General features: G+C 41.7%; 1 protein-coding gene across 5 annotated transcripts in view; it reads left to right on the forward strand.

Moving 5' to 3' along the window:
* The first annotated feature begins 320 nt into the window (after positions 1-320).
* The window catches only part of efcab14 (EF-hand calcium binding domain 14), a 125,907-nt gene continuing 106,118 nt past the window's right edge, over positions 321-20,109 (forward strand). For all 5 annotated transcript variants that reach the window (XM_070886969.1, XM_070886971.1, XM_070886972.1 and 2 more), the window contains exons 1-3: positions 321-704; positions 5,854-6,002; positions 12,659-12,804. In XM_070886969.1, the coding sequence (XP_070743070.1) occupies positions 523-704; positions 5,854-6,002; positions 12,659-12,804 (477 nt within the window). In that variant the 5' untranslated portion in view covers positions 321-522. The remainder of the gene's footprint in view (positions 705-5,853; positions 6,003-12,658; positions 12,805-20,109) is intronic.

Consider the following 20,109-nt stretch of genomic DNA (forward strand, 5'->3'; position numbering starts at 1 on the left):
TGGCCTGTCCCCGTGTACCCCGCAGTACCTGTCCCATGTACTATCTGTCCCATGTACCTTACACTACCTGTGCTGTCCAGTGTACCCTGCACTACCTGTTCCATGTACCGTGCACTACCTGTCCCGTGTACCCTGCACTACCTGTCCCATGTACCGTGCACTACCTGTCCTGTCCCGTGTACCCTACACTGTCTGTCCTGTCCTATGAACCCTGCACTGTCTGTCCTGTCCCACTTGCACTGTCGCGCGCTCCTCCTGTGTCACTGCGACGGTGAGAGTGCGCGAGCGCCGGCGGTATTGACCAATGAGGAGGCGGCTTGCAGTGAGGTGGCGTGCAGCTCTTGGGCCAGGTGTGAGAGTCGGTGCCAGCTTCTCTGCCGGTAAGGCCGGTTCTATTCATCCGCTGCGCTCAGACCCTCCTCCTCCTCTGTGTTTATATGTTGGGCCACGCACCGCTGCAAGCTGGAGGGCAAACACGGGCAGCTCGATGTGCAGTATAAAGCGGCCACGCCGCAGAAGAAGATGAAGAAGCGGAAGGAGCTGAACGCACTCATCGGTCTCACCGGCGACGGCAAGAAGAAGAAGCCGAAGAAAAGCTCCGGGCACCAGCTGCTGCTGAGGACCGAGCCCACGGCCTCTGACTCGGAATCCACCTCCGAGTTTGATGAGTTCGCGCAACCGGCCTCCAGCTCCCTCTTCACAAAGTAAGCAAGAGCCGAGGACGTGGGCCCTTTACATTAAACGCACTTTGTCTTCCTGCAAATCCAAAAGTATTTTGCAAACTTTATTTAGTCGGGGAAGGCAACAGCGCCGTGTAATTTTATGACATGCAGGTGAGACGATGTGGCATTAAAATGTGACTCGTGTCAAAGTGACCTGCGTTTGGCCAATTGTGATAACATACCCTTTTTCTGGAAGACAGTGCTTTAATCCCTCTCCCATTCGGTTGTTTTAATTTTGACAGTTACATATTTATTTGTCACAATAACAAAAAAAAAATACATTTAAAAGTCCACCAAAATTCTTGGCATCTTAGCGACGAGGATAGTTAAAGAAAGGAGCAATTAGATGAAAATTGAAATCTTTTGGAAGATGAGGTTAAATGAGTACTTTGCTTTGGCTTCATAGAGTGATAGAAATGAAAGGGTACAGGAGGAGGTGGCGCAGCAATTACTTGGAGAACTGTTACTTTAGTAATTCTGGAAAAACAATCGTTGGAGCTCAAATTAGAAAAGGCACTGTTTCTTATGGCATGTCTCCTAGATAGCTGAGGCTAACGGCCGAGAGTCGGTAGAGATGTCACATGGGACATAATTAGGCAACAATGTTACCTGAAGAGGTTTGTAAGCTCTTTCAGAAGGACATGGGCAACTTAGTAGATAGGACAGATAGATGTTAAATGTAATTTACTGCTGCGAAATGCGGGTGAACCAAAGCCATTGGCCTGGATTTTGCAGTTATAACGACCACAAATGTTAATGTTTGCCGTTATTACTCTGAAACTGACAACTTCTAACGTTCGCACATGCGCAGTTAAACGCGGAAGTTGCTGTCAGTGATTCCCTGTTCCTCTATATGGTGCGTCGTTGAAGTCCCCGCAGACGGCAGTCTTTAGAAATCACTTGAGCTGACGTGAAACTTCCCCTTTAACGCTCTAATATTGCTGTTAAAAACCACCGAAAACGTTAAGCCTTGTTAAATGAGGTGTACGAAGTCATAAATACTGCTGTGCTGAGCAACCTCTTTGGCCCTGAAAAACTAATTTTATATTTGTGAACTGTCAACTTTTTCCTCTGATAAAAAAATCCATAGGTTTTTAATATAATAAAAATTATATTTTTAAAGTTTATGATATTTCAGCTTCTATCCCATTGTATGTCCCAGTCTTTATTTTGCTCTCAAATTTATAAAAAAGAAGGATAATTGGTGCATTTTATTTCCTGGTTTGCTGTCTGAGAATTCTTCAATGTGATTGGGTGCATAGCCTGCTTGATGACATCACTGATGCTGGAGATCCTGGCGCCAGATTGAAACTAACGTTGGGAAAGGTGAAATTGATGCCACAGGGCTTGCTAGATTTTTGTGGGTAGCTTTCTTCGAGCTCAGTATCGAGCACCGTTGCTTCGCCACAAAATCTGCTCTGTTGTCTTCGGCCTCCAAAGCAAACTCCGTACCCTTGCCACTGACCTTATCTCCTTCTCAACCACTATCAGGTGGAATTTGAAACCTTGGCATCCAATTCAAGCTGAGCTTTCAACCCCATATTCTTTCGTCACAAAGGCTGGTAGCTTCCACCTTCATTATATTACTTGCCTCAGTCAGCCCCTACATCAACCCATTTGCTGTTGAAGCAGTTATCCATCTCTCAAAATGTGACTCTTCAATACTCCAGCCAAAAATCTGATGTAGTATCCTATCCCACACCAGGTCCCGCTGGTCCATTACCCCGTCGTTGTTGACTTACAAGGGAAATTAGGGATAGTGTTAAATCCAAGGAAGAGGCATATAAATTGGCCAGAAAAAGCAGCAAACCTGAGGACTGGGAGAAATTTAGAATTCAGCAGAGGAGGACAAATGGTTTAATTAGGAGGGGGGAAAATAAGAGTATGAGAGTAAGCTTGCAGGGAACATAAAAACTGACTGCAACAGCTTCTATAGATATGTGAAGAGAAAAAGATTAGTGAAGACAAATATAGGTCCCTTGCAGTCAGAATCAGGTGAATTTATAATGGGGAATAAAGAAATAGCAGATCAATTGAACAAATACTTTGGTTCTGTCTTCACGAAGGAAGACACAAATAACCTTCCGGAAATACGAGGGGACCGAGGATCTAGCGAGAAGGAGGAACTGAAAGAAATCCTCATTAGTCAGGAAATTGTGTTTGGGAAATTGATGGGATTGAAGACCGATAAATCCCAGAGTATTTAAGGAAGTGGCCCTAGAAATAGTGGATGCATTGATGGTCATTTTCCAACATTCTATAGACTCTGGATCAGTTCCCATGGATTGGAGGGTAGCTAATGTAACACCACTTTTTAAAAAAGGAGGGAGAGAGAAAAGGGGGAATTATAGACTGGTTAGCCTGACATTGGTAGTGAGGAAAATGTTGGAATCAATTATGAAAGATGTAATAGCAGCGCATTTGGAAAGCAGTGACAGGATCGGTCCAGGGCAGCATGGATTTATGAAAGAAAAATCATGCTTGACAAATATTGTAGAATTTTTTGAGGATGTAACTAGTAGAGTGGACAAAGGAGAACCGGTGGATGTGGTGTATTTGGACTTTCAAAAGGCTTTTGACAAGATCCCACACAAGAGATTAGTGTGCAAAATTAAAGCACATGGTATTGGGGGTAATGTATTGACGTGGATAGAGAACTGGTTGGCAGACAGAAAGCAAAGAGTAGGAATAAATGGGTCCTTTTCAGAATGACAGGCAGTGACTAGTGGGGTACCGCAAGGTTCAGTGCTGGGACCCCAGCTATTTATAATATACATTAATGTTTTAGACAAAGGAATTGAATGTAATATCTCCAAGTTTGCAGATGACACTAAGCTGGGGTGGCTGTGAGCTGTGAGGAGGATGCTAAGCGGCTGCAGGGTGACTTGGACAGGTAGGTGAGTGGGCAAATGCATGGCAGATGCAGTATAATGTAGATAAATGTGAGGTTATCCACTTTGGTGGCAAAAACAGGAAGGCAGAATATTAACTGGTGACAGATTAGGAAAAGGGGAGGTGCAACGAGACCTGGGTGTCATGGTACATCAGTCATTGAAAGTTGGTATGCAGGTACAGCAGGCGATGAAGAAGGCAAATGGTATGTTGGCCTTCATAGCGAGAGGATTTGAGTATAGAAGCAGGGAGGTCTTACTACAGTTGTACAGAGTCTGGGTGAGACCACACCTTGAATATTGTGTACAGTTTTGGTCTCCTAATCTGAGGAAGGACATTCTTGCTATTGAGGGAATGCAGCGAAGGTTCACCAGACTGATTCCCGGGATGGCAGGACTGACCTATGAAGAAAGACTAGATCGACTAGGCCTATATTCACTGGAATTTAGAAGAATGAGGGGATCTCATAGAAACATATAACATTCTGAAGGGATTGGACAGGTTAGATGCAGGAAGAATATTCCCGATGTTGGGGAAGTCCAGAACCAGGGGTCACAGTCTAAGGATAAAGGGTAAGCCATTTAGGACCGAGATGAGGAGAAACTTTTTCACTCAGAATTGTGAACCTGTGGAATTCTCTATCACAGAAAGTTGTTGAGGCCAGTTCGTTCGATGTATTCAAAAGGGAGTTAGATGTAGCCCTTATGGCTAAAGGGATCAAGGCGTATAGAGAGAAAGCAGGAATGGGGTACTGAAGTTGCATGATCAGCCATGATATTGAATGTTGGTGCAGGCTCGAAGGGCCGAATGGCTTGCTCCTGCACCTATTTTCTATGTTTCTATCCCACAGTGCCTCACATTTAAAATTCTTACCCCAAATTTGGAGTTTAAATTCCTCCAAGATCATGCCCCTCCATATTTATAATTCCTTTACAACCTCTACCAAACTCTGTTGTGCATCCTTCTCCCCTCGCTCACTACTGACCATGTCTTCAGCCATCTAAGCCCTATTCTATGGAATTTCCTGTCGAAACCCCTCTGCAACTCCACCTACCTCACCTTCAAGACCCTACTTAAAACCCAGATCATTGACCAAGCTTTTCGTCATCCCTCTTGATATCTTTTGGCATCCATTTTCTTTGCCTTGGGACTCTGCAATGTCTTGCGTCGTTTTTCTACCATAAAGGTGCGCTATAAATGCAAGCTGTGGTTAAGGAAAGACCAGAAAAACTGTGTGTCTCTTTTTCATTAGCTCAAAGAAGGTGAAGAAGCCATTTGATAGAGGTCTGAAGTTACCTATCTATGTAGAACAGTTTAACTGGAAGTTTTTATAGCTCAGTATCTCTGAAGAAACATATATTTTAAAATAAATGTTAAGTATATAGTTTTAAAGTTGATTTTAAAATAAGTCTATTTGCAAATTTTTAACCCTTGTTTCCTATAGATAATAGTTGCTAGTAAATAACCTATACTTGGGTAGGGAGAGAAACAGTCCGAGTTTTCTCCATCTTTGTGAGCAGTGTGTGGATGGTTTCTGACACACTTTTTTGCCCCCCCCACCCAAACAAAGATGTTACCTTATCAAATGCAGTAACTTTTTTAATGCGCAAGATGTTTTAAGTAGACTTTTTTTTTAGCAAAGTAATTTTTAGACTTCAAATTTTATATTTGCTTTTCCTCTCTGAAGTTGCCTAATTTTGGCTTGCACTTTAGATGACACTTCTACCCATTTAAATATAAATTATGTAACTGAAGTTGACTTGAAAAAAATCAGATTTCATCATTCTAAATATGAAGTTTGGATTTATAAATATGAAAAATAGCCTGATTATGAAGCTTGGATAATTAGAATGCTTGTGACTGCATTAGATTTATTAAATGAGCCTAAATTTTAAGGAAGTAGCAATAACATACATGGCTGAAACTGAAATAAAGCTAAATGTACTCTGCATACTCATATTTTAGAATCCCTTCATAAAGCTCTCTCAATCCTGCCTTCAGTATTCACTGTTTCAATAAAAATGTTCAAGTTAGCAGTAATGGACAGAACAGAAAAATGTTCATCATAATTACAGCTATTTGCTCTATGAAATAGTGACACTTCCTCTTCAACTTTTGTCCATTGCTCAACTTCACTAAGAGGTTATATAAATTAAATGGTTGAAAATATCAGTTCTTTTGTTTAGAGGTGTCAAGTGGTACATACCCATTTCAGTTTTGCCTTTTCTTCCTATTGCAGGGGAGGCTACATAAGATGCTGCAAGATTTGTTATCCTCTGTGTGCATTTGTTATGCTGGCTGCTTGTGTAGTGGCTTGTGTTGGCTTGGTCTGGATGCAGGTTGCCCTCAAAGAAGATCTGGATTCCCTGAAAGAAAAGTTCAGAACATGTAAGTACATTCTATTATAATGTAGGATCGTACTGTGGAGAATAAGAATTTAAGTAAGTCTCACATACTTCATGAGAATTGAATTCTTGGAGTGAAACTTTTAAGGAAACCAAAGCTTTGTGTGTGGGACATTCCGAGTACAATATCGCTAAGTTTTACACCCAGGTAGTAGATTGATTAATAGAAACAATACTAGTAATTCAAGTGGCAAATAGAAATTTCACAGTGGGCAGTATGGGGTGCTTAATAAAGATTAAGATGAATTATTGGGTGGTGTAGAAGGAGCTATACCCTGAATGCATCATTTAACCTGTTGTACCTGACCGAGAGTGCTTAGTGCTGATACTCGGTGTAAAATATGGAAAATGCAGCATTTCACAGCGCGAGCACTTACCTTGAGCACAAATACATCCGCTCTCTGTAAATGCCTGATTATTTCCGTGTGAATTACTTGTACACATATATCCTGATGTACATGTGTTGTAGAAGTTATAAAATAGTAGCGAAGTATCACACACAGGAACTTTTGTCCCATTAGTTGTCGTTGGATCCAAACACATCCCAGAGTTGAGTCCAGTGTGCAACTCGCTGCATCACCTAGTCCCCTGTATTGGTCTGGGAGTGATCTGGAGCTACATGACTCTGGAAAAAGATACTGTCTGATTGATACTGCAGCATATTCAGCCAATAGAGTGCTTTTCTGAAGTGTACAACAATGGATCAACTCCTACATTGGTCTGAAGTTGAGGACTGCATTGAAATAAAGGTGCTGAGGGGCTTTCTTGGGAAGAAAATTCTAATATATTTATTTGAATGTAACTTTTATCAAAACATCTTTTTAGATTGAGCTGCCTAATTGCTGGCAATAATGGTATATGACAATATTCCATTTGTCATATCTTGCAGGTGTTATAATCTATAAACCTGGGGACAAAGCTGAGTGTTTGCTCAACGTGCAGATTTAAAAATTATGATGTGATGTTTACTTTGACTTAATGGACTTTATACTGTATATAAAACTATAAATTCCATTTTATTGCTTGCCACTAGTTTTATTGGACTTCTCAAACTCATTACCATTAGAAGTAATATTTGAGCAGTCATTTCACTTACTCAAGTTACTGCACTGTACAGCATTTGGGGATGTATGCAAAGCGATGAGGCACAATAACAGTGCAGGTTTTCTGTCTGTTTCTGAATCCTTTTTGAGGGGATTGCATAACTCTGTAATGTACCTAATGAGTTCATTATAAAAAAAGGTGGCAAGAATGATCCTGGTAATTATAGGCTCATTAGCATCATGTCTTCAATGGGGATATTGGATAACAAGATAGCAACAACATTTGTCAGTGATAAAGGTAATAAGTTTGTCAACAGGAATAGTTTTTCCTATCATTCCACAATTCTTGAAATTATGAAACATTGGAATGCCTTGAGGGGTTGAAGATTATGGGGTTAGTCTGTCGTATAGTGAATTTTTCTGACCGTTTGGTAATCTGCAATAGATTTGTGGTTCATGGGATCAAGGAAAAATTATAAACTGGATAGTGAAATGGCTAGATAATAGGAAACAGAAGGTATTGTTTACAATTAAACAGCTTTGATCGGTAAAGCCTCCCCAGGGATTGATTCTGGGTCCCTTTGCTGTTCATTGTATATTAATCATGTTGATGCTATTGTCATAATTTGTAGTTAATGCCACATTGCATTGGAAAGCTAAATGTTTTGAGGAGAATAGAAACATAGAAAATAGGTGCAGGAGTAGGCCATTCAGCCTTTCGAGCCTGCACCGCTATTCAATGAGTTCATGGCTGAACATGCAACTTCAGTACCCCATTCCTGCTTTCTCGCCATACCCCTTGATCCCCTTAGTAGCAAGGACTACATCTAACTCCTTTTTGAATATATTTAGTGAATTGGCCTCAACAACTTTCTGTGGTAGAGAATTCCACAGGTTCACCACTCTTTGGTGAAGAAGTTTCTCCTCATCTCGGTCCTAAATGGCTTACCCCTTATCCTTGGACTGTGACCCCTGGTTCTGGACTTCCCCAACATTGGGAACATTCTTCCTGCATCTAACCTGTCAGAATTTTAAACGTTTCTATGAGATCCCCTCTCATTCTTCTGAACTCCAGTGAATACAAGCCCAGTTGATCCAGTCTTTCTTGATATGTCAGTCCCGCCATCCCGGGAATCAGTCTGGTGAACCTTTGCTGCACTCCCTCAATAGCAAGAATGTCCTTCCTCAAGTTAGGAGACCAAAACTGTACACAATATTCCAGGTGTGGCCTCACCAAGGCCCTGTACAACTGTAGTAACACCTCCCTGCCCCTGTACTCAAATCCCCTCACTATGAAGGCCAACATGCCATTTGCTTTCTTAACCGCCTGCTGTACCTGCATGCCAACCTTCAATGTCTGATGTACCATGACACCCAGGTCTCGTTGCACCTCCCCTTTTCCTAATCTGTCACCATTCAGATAATAGTCTGTCTCTCTGTTTTTACCACCAAAGTGGATAACCTCACATTTATCCACATTATACTTCATCTGCCATGCATTTGTCCACTCACCTAACCTATTCAAGTCACTCTGCAGCCTCATAGCATCCTCCTCGCAGCTCACACTGTCACCCAACTTAGTGTCATCTGCAAATTTGGAGATACTACATTTAATTCCCTCGTCTAAGTCATTAATGTACAATGTAAACAGCTGGGGCCCCAGCACAGAACCTTGCGGTACCCCACTAGTCACTGCCTGCCATTTTGAAAAGTACCAATTTACTCCTACTCTTTGCTTCCTGTCTGCCAACCAGTTCTCAATCCACGTCAGCACACTACCCCCAATCCCATGTGCTTTAACTTTGCACATTAATCTCTTGTGTGGGACCTTGTCGAAAGCCTTCTGAAAGTCCAAATACACCACATCAACTGATTCTCCCTTGTCCACTCTACTGGAAACATCCTCAAAATTCCAGAAGATTTGTCAAGCATGATTTCCCTTTCACAAATCCATGCTGACTTGGACCTATCATGTCACCTCTTTCCAAATGCGCTGCTATGGCATCCTTAATAATTGATTCCATCATTTTACCCACTACAGCGGTATGTTAGGCTGACCGGTCTATAATTCCCTGTTTTCTCTCTCCCTCCTTTTTTTAAAAAGTGGGGTTACATTGGCTACCCTCCACTTCATAGGAACTGATCCAGAGTCTATGGAATGTTGGAAAATGACTGTCAATGCATCCGCTATTTCCAAGGCCACCTCCTTAAATACTCTGGGATGCAGTCCGTCAGGCCCTGGGGATTTATTGGCCTTCAATCCCATCAATTTCCCCAACACAATTTCCCGACTAATAAGGATTTCCCTCAGTTCCTCCTTCTTACTAGACTCTCTGACCCCTTTTATATCCGGAAGGTTGTTTGTGTCCTCCTTAGTGAATACCGAATGGCATTGTTCAAAGACAAATGAATGTATGATATTTACTATTGAGAGACTCGTGAATATTTTGTTAATGAATAGGAAAAGATTTAGAAATGCTAGTTGAGCAATTATTGAAAGTTTGTCAGTAATTTGCTCTACAGTAATTGTTTTCCGCCTCCTAATTTAGCTCACACTGCAGAGTAAAGGGTGGCAGATAACCCGCCCGAAGGCCTTTTCAAATGCTCATTTGAGCTGGCTGGCTATGAAAACAGTGCTGATTATTTTGCTTTTCTGATTTTTCTTCTCCCTGTGGAAATTAACAATCTCTCCAACCGTCTGGCTAAATCGAGGACTCGCTGTGCAGAGAATTGCACTCTTCTGACCCATCATTTGAAAACTCTATACATGAGTGAACTAACATTGTACAAGCATCAACCAGAGATTTTGTTTGTGTTACTGTTTGAATTACACAAACATACATTTCACGTGTGCTGAGAAATGTAGTTCCTCTTTGCTCAGTATACCTTCATCTTCACCAGTGGTTAAAACATTGATGTGAGTATAGCAGCATCGTTTGAGAAATCTTGCTGCTAAACAACTTGCTCTACTTGAATGCAACTCTGGCTCAGTAAGTAGCACTCTTGCCTCTTGCGTCAGAAGATTGTAGGTTCAAGTCCCACTCCAGGGACTTGAGCACAAAAATCTAGGCTGATACTTCAATGCAGTAGTGAGGGAGTGCTGCACTTTCGGAGGTGCTGTCATTCAGATGAGACGTTAAACTGCCCTCTCAGGTGAACGTAAAAGATCCCGTGGCACTATTTTGAAGAAGAGCTGGGGAATTCTCTATGGAGTCCTGGATAATATTTACCCCTCAACCAACACCTAAAAACAGATTTCTGGTCATTATCACATTGCTGTTTGTGGGAGCTAGCAAATTGGGTGCCGTGTTTCCTACATTCCAACAGTAACTACACTTCAAAAAAAATACTTCATTGGCTGTAAAACGCTTTGGGAAGTCCTGAGGTCGTGAAAGGCTTACTTACTTTGCATTAACCATGGAATTGTTTAGATTGTGATGTTGCCTTTGGCGCGTTGGTTGTTGGGGTGTGCTGGAAATCATTAATAATCGAACAGGCCAACAGGAAATAAATAAAGCAGTGGGAATGGACTGATAGTAGATAAATATACATGAGCAATAATAAATAAATAGGAATGAATGAAGATGGAACCGAGCAAAGAAAGAAAAAAAAGAACAGTACAGATTGAGGGGTTTGCATGTGGCTGTGGATTGTTTCAGATATGTGGAGACAATACAGTAAGTGTAGAACTGATTTTTTAATTCCCCCCTGGGATTACAATTAAGACTTTTGTGTGAAGGACAATGTTCGTGTGATGCACATGTGCTAAATGTGCAACATGTTTAATTGTGAAGCCTAAACACCATTTCATAGCATGCATTTTTGCCTGGTCTGTTTGAAATATTCTAACTGAATCCCTTTATGAAGCATGAATGATTTATTACTGCAGTTCTTCTGATATGTTATTTATAGAGAAGAGTGCTTAGAAAGTGGTTGAATACAGTGCTTCACAAATTAAGGTACAGGTGCGATGTCCAAAATCCGAAGTTCTGTAATATGGACACCGGGACGATCTGTGACGGGGTCGTCCGGATTTCAGAACATTTTCCGTAACGGCTGCCTGACCTCCTGCGGCCCGACCGACACCCCACCCCCCCATCCCCCGGCCTACATCTCTTCTGTCCAGTATTCTGCTGACAATATTTTGTACATGTTGAATTAGTTCAAGGAGTACATTTATTTGTCTGGGATCTGATTCTCATCAGTGCTTCACTGGTTGAAGTCGGCAAATATTATTCAGTTTCAACAGGATAGGCTTATTTAAGTTGGATGAGTTAAAAAGACCTGGAGATTCATTTCTAATCAACTCCAGTTTACTGTGAAAATTGAGTTGAATAAGCTTTGATTAAATTAAGTCTGACTATGTTGCCCTGAACCCAAATTTTGCAATAAGTGTATGAATACTAGATTTAGTGTGGTGGTGGAAACCAGTTTGATCAGATTATTTGGGCAAATGATTTGTCAGGGCATGACATGTAGTGTAATTTTTTTTTTCTCCGTGTGATTGTTCTCCCCAAGAAGTGTGTTTTTATAGAACATTTTGGCTAGTGGCAAAAATACTAGAATTTCAGCTGAAGCGGCTCCATTCATTAATCTTGGGCACATGATTTGTGACCTAAGCGCACTGTTCCTCTTAACGTCTCTCCTGTGATTTGTGTGGCTGAAATGTGAACTATAGGCACCTCTGACAACTTTCTATTATACATTTCTATTGCCACATTTATAATAGAAACTGCCTATGTAAACTTGTCACGTAATTACACCTTCTCACTAGTGCCTCAGCATGTACTGCAACAAAACTCTATGCTTCAACTAGCTCTGCAATAACACAGGAAACCTGTCACAAGAAGTAATCATAGTAGGAATGCCTTTGCTAAATTTTTGCTGCTACTAGCAAGTATCAATTTTTTTGTAAGAAGTTTTGATTAAAGCATTTTTTGTAATTGCCACCTATGGTACATTGTGCAACACAGATATGTATTTAAAATGACAAAGACCAGGCTGATCATTTCAGTTTATTTTACTTTTTAATGTTGACCAAGGTGTGGGAACTTTTAGTACTGAAGGTTGCAACGACTTTGATCAGCACTTCCATAGTTAGATGTAGAGAATAACACCGTTGGATGTTCCCGAAAGAATATGTTCTGAACCCCAAGCTCAGAAAAACATCCCCTTCTACACCAATGTTATGATTGTGGCATTTTTCTATTTCCTACACAACCATTTCTGAATGAGATTGACAAATATTGCCAAATTAGCAGTTTTATGCAGTGACTCCATAGCATTTGGTACCTAAATTGAGACTACCCAAGTACTTCACAAAAGAACTTGCAGTCAACAGACGGAGGAGATTTTCATCCCAATTATGTTGGATTTGAATCTATATCTCAGGTGAAAGCCAGCAAGTAGCCCACTGCATCATCCAGTTTTCCCATTATTCATTAGGATGATCTCAGTTGATTTTTTTTTCAAATCGGTTAAAAAAAATTTGAACTGATTTGAACAAGGACATTTTAATTTTATCTTGTACTCTTTATATAGTTTTGCATTTCTGCATGTTTTAGTCTTAAAACTGGAATTTGTTTTATCCTTGTAGTGGAAACTAGTCAAAAGGCCTCGTTTAGTGACATTCCAAAGCTAAATGAAGACCTCCTTGCAGTCCAGAAGGACCTTACCAACATAGACACTGGAGACAGAGGGATTAGCAAAATATGGACCAACATCACAGAGCTGAATAAGCAAGTAAGCAAACGAAGATCTTATTACTGAGCTTAACAGTTTGCAGTATTTACAGAATGGAGAACTAACAGGCTGGCAGAATTTAAATGTTGAACATTTATCATTATCATTATTTTTCAGGGTACAAGAGCAATATTCAATTATATGGAAAAGCAAAATACTGCAGATGCTGTAAATCTGAAATAAAACAGAAAATACTGAGTTAATGTTTCAGGTCATCGACCTGAAACGTTAACTCTGTTTCTCTCTCCACAGATGCTGCCTGACCTGCTGAGTATTTTCTGTTTTTATTTCAGTTATATGGAACTGTGTCCAATATGTTAGTTGCTAGCCACATGTGGCTAATTGGGAATCTAGATGTGTCTAATTGCATTTCTAATCGGAAATTTAACACATGCGTAATAGACACCATTGTTGAGCATGTAATCTCAATACTTGTGTGTTTGTTGGTAATATGACAGAGGGAAAAGCAGAGTGTGCGATTGTTTTGATTTTTGCCAGTGTTTTATTTCCTTGGTTAGTGAATGGTGGTAAATAGTAAGTAAATATACACGTGAAGTGCATTTACCTGTGTTGTGAGTTCATGTAAGACCTTTTCTACTAAAATTAGTGCTTGTGGCTAAAACGGTGTCGCTGTAGCCACACAGGCTGTGGCTAATAATTTCTATTGGACAATACTGTAGAATAATTAAAGCAAAATGTTTATACAAGTATATTCAATATCTCGACATTTTAAAATTATTTATTTAAAAACATTACTGAAAACTCTTGTATTGATTTGTGTTTAAGTTTTTAGTTCCTAACCTATTACAATGATCAGAAAGTAGTATTTAATACAGACTTATCCTTTTTTTGTACATTTTGGTTTCTGAAAATAATGCTGAAGAGAACTGTAAATGTAGTCCTCTGCATGTGATAGCAAATGGTTCATATCCCTATATCCTGACACAGCAGAACTTAAGTGGAATGATGGTGGTTCTAGGATGGGTTATGTGGTTATGTTACGGGACTAGTAATCCAGAGGTCTGGACTAATGAAATGGAGATGTGAATTCAAATGCAACCACGGCAGCTGGGGAATTTAAATTCCGTTAATTAAATAAATCTGGAAAAACTAGATTGTTGTAAAAACTTGTTTTTACTCCTTTTTAGAGAAGGAAATCTCATCCTTACCTTGTCTGGCCTACATGTGACTCCAGACCCACAGCAATGTATCTGACTCTTAACTGCCCTCTGAAATGGCCCAGCAGGTGTCTTACCACTGCCACCTCCAGGGCAATTGGGGATGGGCAATAAATGTTGGCTTTGCCATCAAATGACATCCTTTGTGACTGCGACAAAGGTGAACTATCTCTCTTCATCCTTCTTGACTTGTCTGCAGTCTTTGACATGGTTGACCACTCTATCCTTCTCTAATGCTTCTCCACTGTCATCCAGCTGGGTAGGACTGCACTTGCCTGGTTCCATTCTTATCTATCTAATCGTAGCCAGAGAATCACCTGCAATGGCTTCTCTTCCTGCCCACGCGCATCGTTGCCTCTAATTCCCTAAGGATCTATCCATGGCCCCCCTCCTATTTTTCATCCACACGTTGCCCTTTGGCAACATCATCCGAAAACACAGCGTCAGTTTCCACATTTACGCTGGTGACACCCAGCTCTAGCCAGTGGCCTGTGTTCTGTAGCCACGGCTAGACATTACGAATGTGGATGGGAGCAAAGAGAAATATTGGGCATCAATGAGGAATAGCATAGAGGTAAAAGTAACATTAATGAGAGTCAAGAGCTCATTCCCTAGCTAGCTTTTTTGCCCAATGAGACCCATTCCTAACAATCAAAAGAAATTACACGGTTGGCCCCAACCTCTTTCCCAGCATCCTCTTCAACCCAATTCACAACTCAGTGTAACAAAGAAATACAAATAGTGATTTTAAAAATGTTCCCATCGTGCCCCACCTTCAGCTAATTTTTTGGGGAATATTTCTGGTCCATTCCTGACATCCCCATAATTAATTTAACAATACTTGGTCCTTTTGTTTCATCATCGCATTTCATGCAGCCATATTCTACGTCTTCCTTTTATATATTTCCTTAATAAATTTTAACGCAATCCTTTTCAATTAAATCTCCAGTTCATTCACTGCATTTTGGGGCAACCACATTATTTCTTTAATTCATAAATTTATAGCAATTTGTCTTGAAATAAAGAGCTTCTGCTTTTTGTTTAATATATCTATGCATATTGGATTAAATACCAAGCCCTATTATCAAATTACCATTATTTTCAGTGAACCCATTCCATTAAACCACTACTATATCGTAAATATTGGCAGAAATCTCGATTGCAGTAAATGTGCACTATTTCAAATTAATCAATTTTCAGGGAATTCATCAACACAATAGGAAAGCCTAACAGTAATTTATTAAAATTAATATAGTTTAACTTGCAGTCTATAGTAAACACATTCATGAGATTCATCTTTATTTTCATAAAGATGTTATTTAAAATATTGCCATAGATATTAGCAATTTCTGAGATCTGCCAGGCATTCTGGCCCTACAGCAGCCACCTTGCCCTGTGCAGGCTGCCAGCGTGGCAGATCCCAGGAACAGGCCATCCCTCCCTCGATGGAATAGGATCTTAGGATGGCAATGAACCAGGAAACCCAACAAACAGAAAACAAACTGAAATCACATCCTGCTGACAGAGCTCCAGAATTAGGCACGATCCCAGGTGAGGGTGGAGAAAAAAGGAATCCATTAATATTAAACTGTCTGTCTTGCCCTTTGGGTAGTACATCCTGCATGTGTGGTGCAATACTGCTAGTACCTCTTTTGGATACTGCTAACTACTGTAGTTGTTCCTCAGATGAATCCAGACGACTTTCTTAACTCTTCCTTTCCGTTTTGACTCAGTCTTATAATCACGTCATTAATCACAACCATTACTACATATATTTAGTTGGTAAGGTCTCAGGACATGATAGATTTTCTCTCTCGCGCTTTCTCTCTCTCGCCCTCGTGCGTATTGCAAATGGTATGTCCAGTGTTGCATGGGATGCTTAACCAGTTAGGTATAATATATGCTTTTTAAAGCTTTAGATTTTAGATGATGTGAAATTAAGGATCAACTCGTATGAAATGTAGCCTTCCCATGGTGGATGATTTTAAAGCAGTTTTTAGTGAAACTGCTCATATGTTTCTCATTTGTAAAGTAGTAGCTTTGGCAGATTTTTAATTTTTGTTTCTTTTTCTTCCTCTGCCCAAACACTTGGAGTGAATATAAGGAATAGAAAAAAATACTACTGCAGATAGCTGCTCTTGTGAAAATGGTAATACAGAACATCAGAAATAGGGGCAGGCAATTTGGCCCCTCGAGCCTGCTCCGCCATTCAATAAGATCGTGGCTGATCTGATCCAGGCCTCCACTCCAATTCCCTGCCCGCTCCCCATAACCCTTGACCCCCTTATCGTTCAAAAATCTGTCTATCTCCACCTTAAATATATTCAATGACCCAATCTCCATTGCTCTCTGGAGTAGAGAATTCCAAAGCTTCATGACCGTCTGAGAAGAAATTCCTCCTCATTTCCGTTTTAATGGGCAACCCCTTATTCTGAAACTAGATTCCACCACAAGGGGAAACCTCTTCTCTGCATCTACCCTGTCAAGCCCCCTCAGAATCTTATATTTTTCAATAAGATCACCTCTCATTCTTCTAAACTCTTAAGGAGTATAGACCCAACTTGCTCAACCTTTCTTTATATGACAGCGCCATCATCTCAGGAATCAACCTAGTGAACATTCTCTGAACTGCCTCCAATGCAAGTATATCCTCTTAAATGAGGAGACCAAAACTGTACGCAGTACTCCAGGTGCAGTGCTGCATTAAATTTAATTCATTATTCCCTTCTACAGTAGATGTAATTTCTAAGTTAAGTGAGCGAAAACCAGACATTTAATTTACACTTGATATAGGAGAGTAACAATGCAATTTAATTGTGTCCTCCAAGTGATTTGATTCTCCTGCCCCTCTGTCTCTTTTGTGTGTGCATTTTTTTTTATTTACAAGGAAATGAGGGATTTTGAAAGTCCGATAGGGAACAGTAGAATTAAAAAGACTAGAAAACTGACTAGGTAAAAAGTGATCCTGCAATTATTGGTTTATGTATAGCTGAGGAGTGGAGTGTGTGGGAGTATCAATATGTTGCACCATGGGACGTGGTGTGTGGATTCTTAACCCAAATGCTGGATGTTTGATCTTGGCTGGGTTGCTATGAGAAGGTGCCACGCAGAGGCCAGATGCCTCCCTCGCTGGTGAGTCACTGTCAACCTGTCACAGCAATTTACAGTGGCTTTGAAGTCCTGAAACAAGGCTACTTGCACATATACCGGCTGTTTATTACAATAATGGTGATGCAATGTTTTTCTCAACATTTTTTTGATTTGTAAAATAGATGTCATGTACAAGAGAAATAAATGGTGCACTAATATTTTCATGGGGATATTAATTAAACTTGCAGGAAATGGTTTAAACTAGACTGGGGTTGAGGGCGGAGGTTGGGAGGGGGGAGAGGAGAGGAGAATAGAATGTGTGCAAGAGAGTAGAATAAACACTTTGGAATAGAAAGTAAGCTTTAGGTATAAAGTTCAGAGATGAGTAAGACCAGGTAGCCTTTAAATTAAAAAAAAAAAAAATCAATGTGGAAGGTATAAAACATGATTGGGAAACGAGAGGCATTGATTATATTATAAACTTGTAACCTAAAAGCAATAAGTAAAACATGGCAGGTGGGCTAGGATTGCAATTAAATATTGCTGGGTATAAAACTTTCAGGACGGATAGGGAACGAAGAAGGGATCACAAAATTAATAGTGACAGTATTATAGCACTAGCCATGAGGATTTAAATAGAGAAATAAACAAAATTCCTTTAGATTGAGATGAGGAATAGTAAAGGATCAATCACATTACTGGGAATATATAGACTGCCGAACAATTTAAAGAAAATTAATGATTTGTAGGAATAAAAGAGGTATGTATTAACAATAGAGTTATAATTGTAGTAGATTTTAACTATCCAGAAATAGACTGAACAAGCAAAAATGCCTGGTAATAAAAATGAAAGCCAATACAAATAACATAGGAAAGCCACAAAGAGAGACACGAGAAATACTTAGATTGAGTACAAGACAAAAAACATGGGAAATTTTTCTTATGTTTTGCTGCAGGGGAATGCTTATGCTGTGGGTGTGAAGCAGTGGACAAGGGGATGGAGAACTGTGATGTTGGGTCTTCCACCCCTTTTTTGTTGCCCGAGGATTTAGTGGGAAGCTACAGATTGCAATCATAATGAGGTGGGTTGAGGATGTTCCTGCCTCTCCTACTTAATCTACATCCAACAAAGCCCAGAAGAATGCCAATTTTATGGGGTGCTAAGAACCGGGCCTTGGGCCCAGTGAACAGGCCCTCGCCTTGGTGAACAAGGATTTGTACTGGATCCCTTTTGACTGGCGTTTTTCAACAGCATCCTGAAAGCCCCAACACCAGCAAGTTGCTGTAGACCTCTTGAGGTTATTGCAGGTGGAGCACACTTCAAATGCGCTCCGCATCCCTGGTACCCAGATGCAGGGGAGACAGGGAAATTATCTCTGTTTTTTAAAAAAAAACCTTTCTATAGACATATTGGACTGGATTTTAGGCTTTTATGGTTTCGGGGGCGATGATGGCGATGAGGTGGGAAAGTTAGTGTCTTAGTTGTTAAGTTTGGGGTGGGGGGGTTGGCACCAGGATCGGTGGTTTGCTCTGCCTGGGAAATCAGTCATTGCGGGCGCACCTCCGGGTGGACTGATTGGGCAAGACTCTAATTTTGCACCGGTGTCGCAACCAGGGGCATTGCAGACCGGTTGCAGTTCTTCTGGGCGCTCCTGCGCAGCGTCGCCGCAAAACCTAACTCTTGGATTGCTGCAGGGTGCTGGAGACCACCTGGCTGCCTTTCACGCCGCTCTGGGGAGAAATCCGGAACACAAAGGACAGGAAAATCCTGCCCAAAGTCTATTCTCTCTCTTTTCTAATGAGGGAAGGGCCAATATGAGGCAAGCATATAGTGGAGAGTGACGGTATGGCAGAGATACTGAATAAATAATTTGCCTCAGTTTTCACAGAGGAGGTAGATATTGGTATTGTAGAACGATTAAAAGTGCTGTTGAGCTCTTTTTAGGAGTAACTATTCAAAGGGAAATGTGCTGGAAAAGTTATTCAAATTAAGGTTGACAAATCACAAACATATTTCTAAGAATTCTGAGGAAAGAAATAGTGATGGCTCTGACTAATTTTTCAACATCCTTTAGAAAGGAAAATTGTACCAGAATTGGATCGGAGAGGAATTTCCTAGATTTTTGTCCCCAAATTGGCCTGGGATTTTTACTTTTTTTTGCCTCTTCCAGGAGATCACATGGTTTTGGGTGGGGTAGAGTGTACGGGCCCAAGTTTCGGGCCGCGCCTAAAACGGCGCAGTCTGGACCTGGACGCCCGTTTTTCGCGCCACAATGTGCGCCTAAAAAAAACTCACCGATTCTCCGGCTCCCTGCAGGCCCCCTGGAGCTGGGCGCGGTGCAGCACAAGCTGTAGGGGGCGGAGCCAGGTCCCTGTGCTGAAAACAGTGTAGCGCGCATGTGCAGTAGCTCCAGGCGCCCAAAACTGTGGGAGGGGCCCGCTGGAGCTGTGTGAATAAGGCTCCTCCCACCCGACCGGACCCGACTCGACCTCTGCTCCCCGGGGCGACCCGACCTCCGTGCACCCCGACCCGACTCCCCCCGACTCTCCTCCCCCCCCCCCCCCGACCTCCGAGACCTGACGCCACCTACCTGTAAATCCAGCCCGAAGTCTTGGGCCCAGCCGTTCAGCCTCCTCCCTTCCTCCCCTCCTTTCCTCCCCTCTCCTCCCCTCCCTCTCCTCCCCTCCCTCTCCTCCCCTCCCTCTCCTCCCCTCCCTCTCCTCCCCTCCCTCTCCTCCCCTCCCTCTCCTCCCCTCCCCTCTCCTCCCCTCCCTCTCCTCCCCTCCCTCTCCTCCCCTCCCTCTCCTCCCCCTCCCTCTCCTCCCCTCCCTCTCCTCCCCTCCCTCTCCTCCCCTCCCTCTCCTCCCCTCCCTCTCCTCCCCTCCCTCTCCTCCCCTCCCTCTCCTCCCCTCCCTCTCCTCCCCTCCCTCTCCTCTCCTCCCCTCCCTCTCCTCCCCCTCCCTCTCCTCCCCTCCCTCTCCTCCCCTCCCCTCCCCTCTCCTCCCCTCCCCTTCCTTTCCTCCCCTCCCCTTCCTT

Source organism: Pristiophorus japonicus, chromosome 8, assembly GCF_044704955.1.
Source record: "Pristiophorus japonicus isolate sPriJap1 chromosome 8, sPriJap1.hap1, whole genome shotgun sequence".
Classification (NCBI taxonomy): Eukaryota; Metazoa; Chordata; class Chondrichthyes; family Pristiophoridae; genus Pristiophorus; species Pristiophorus japonicus.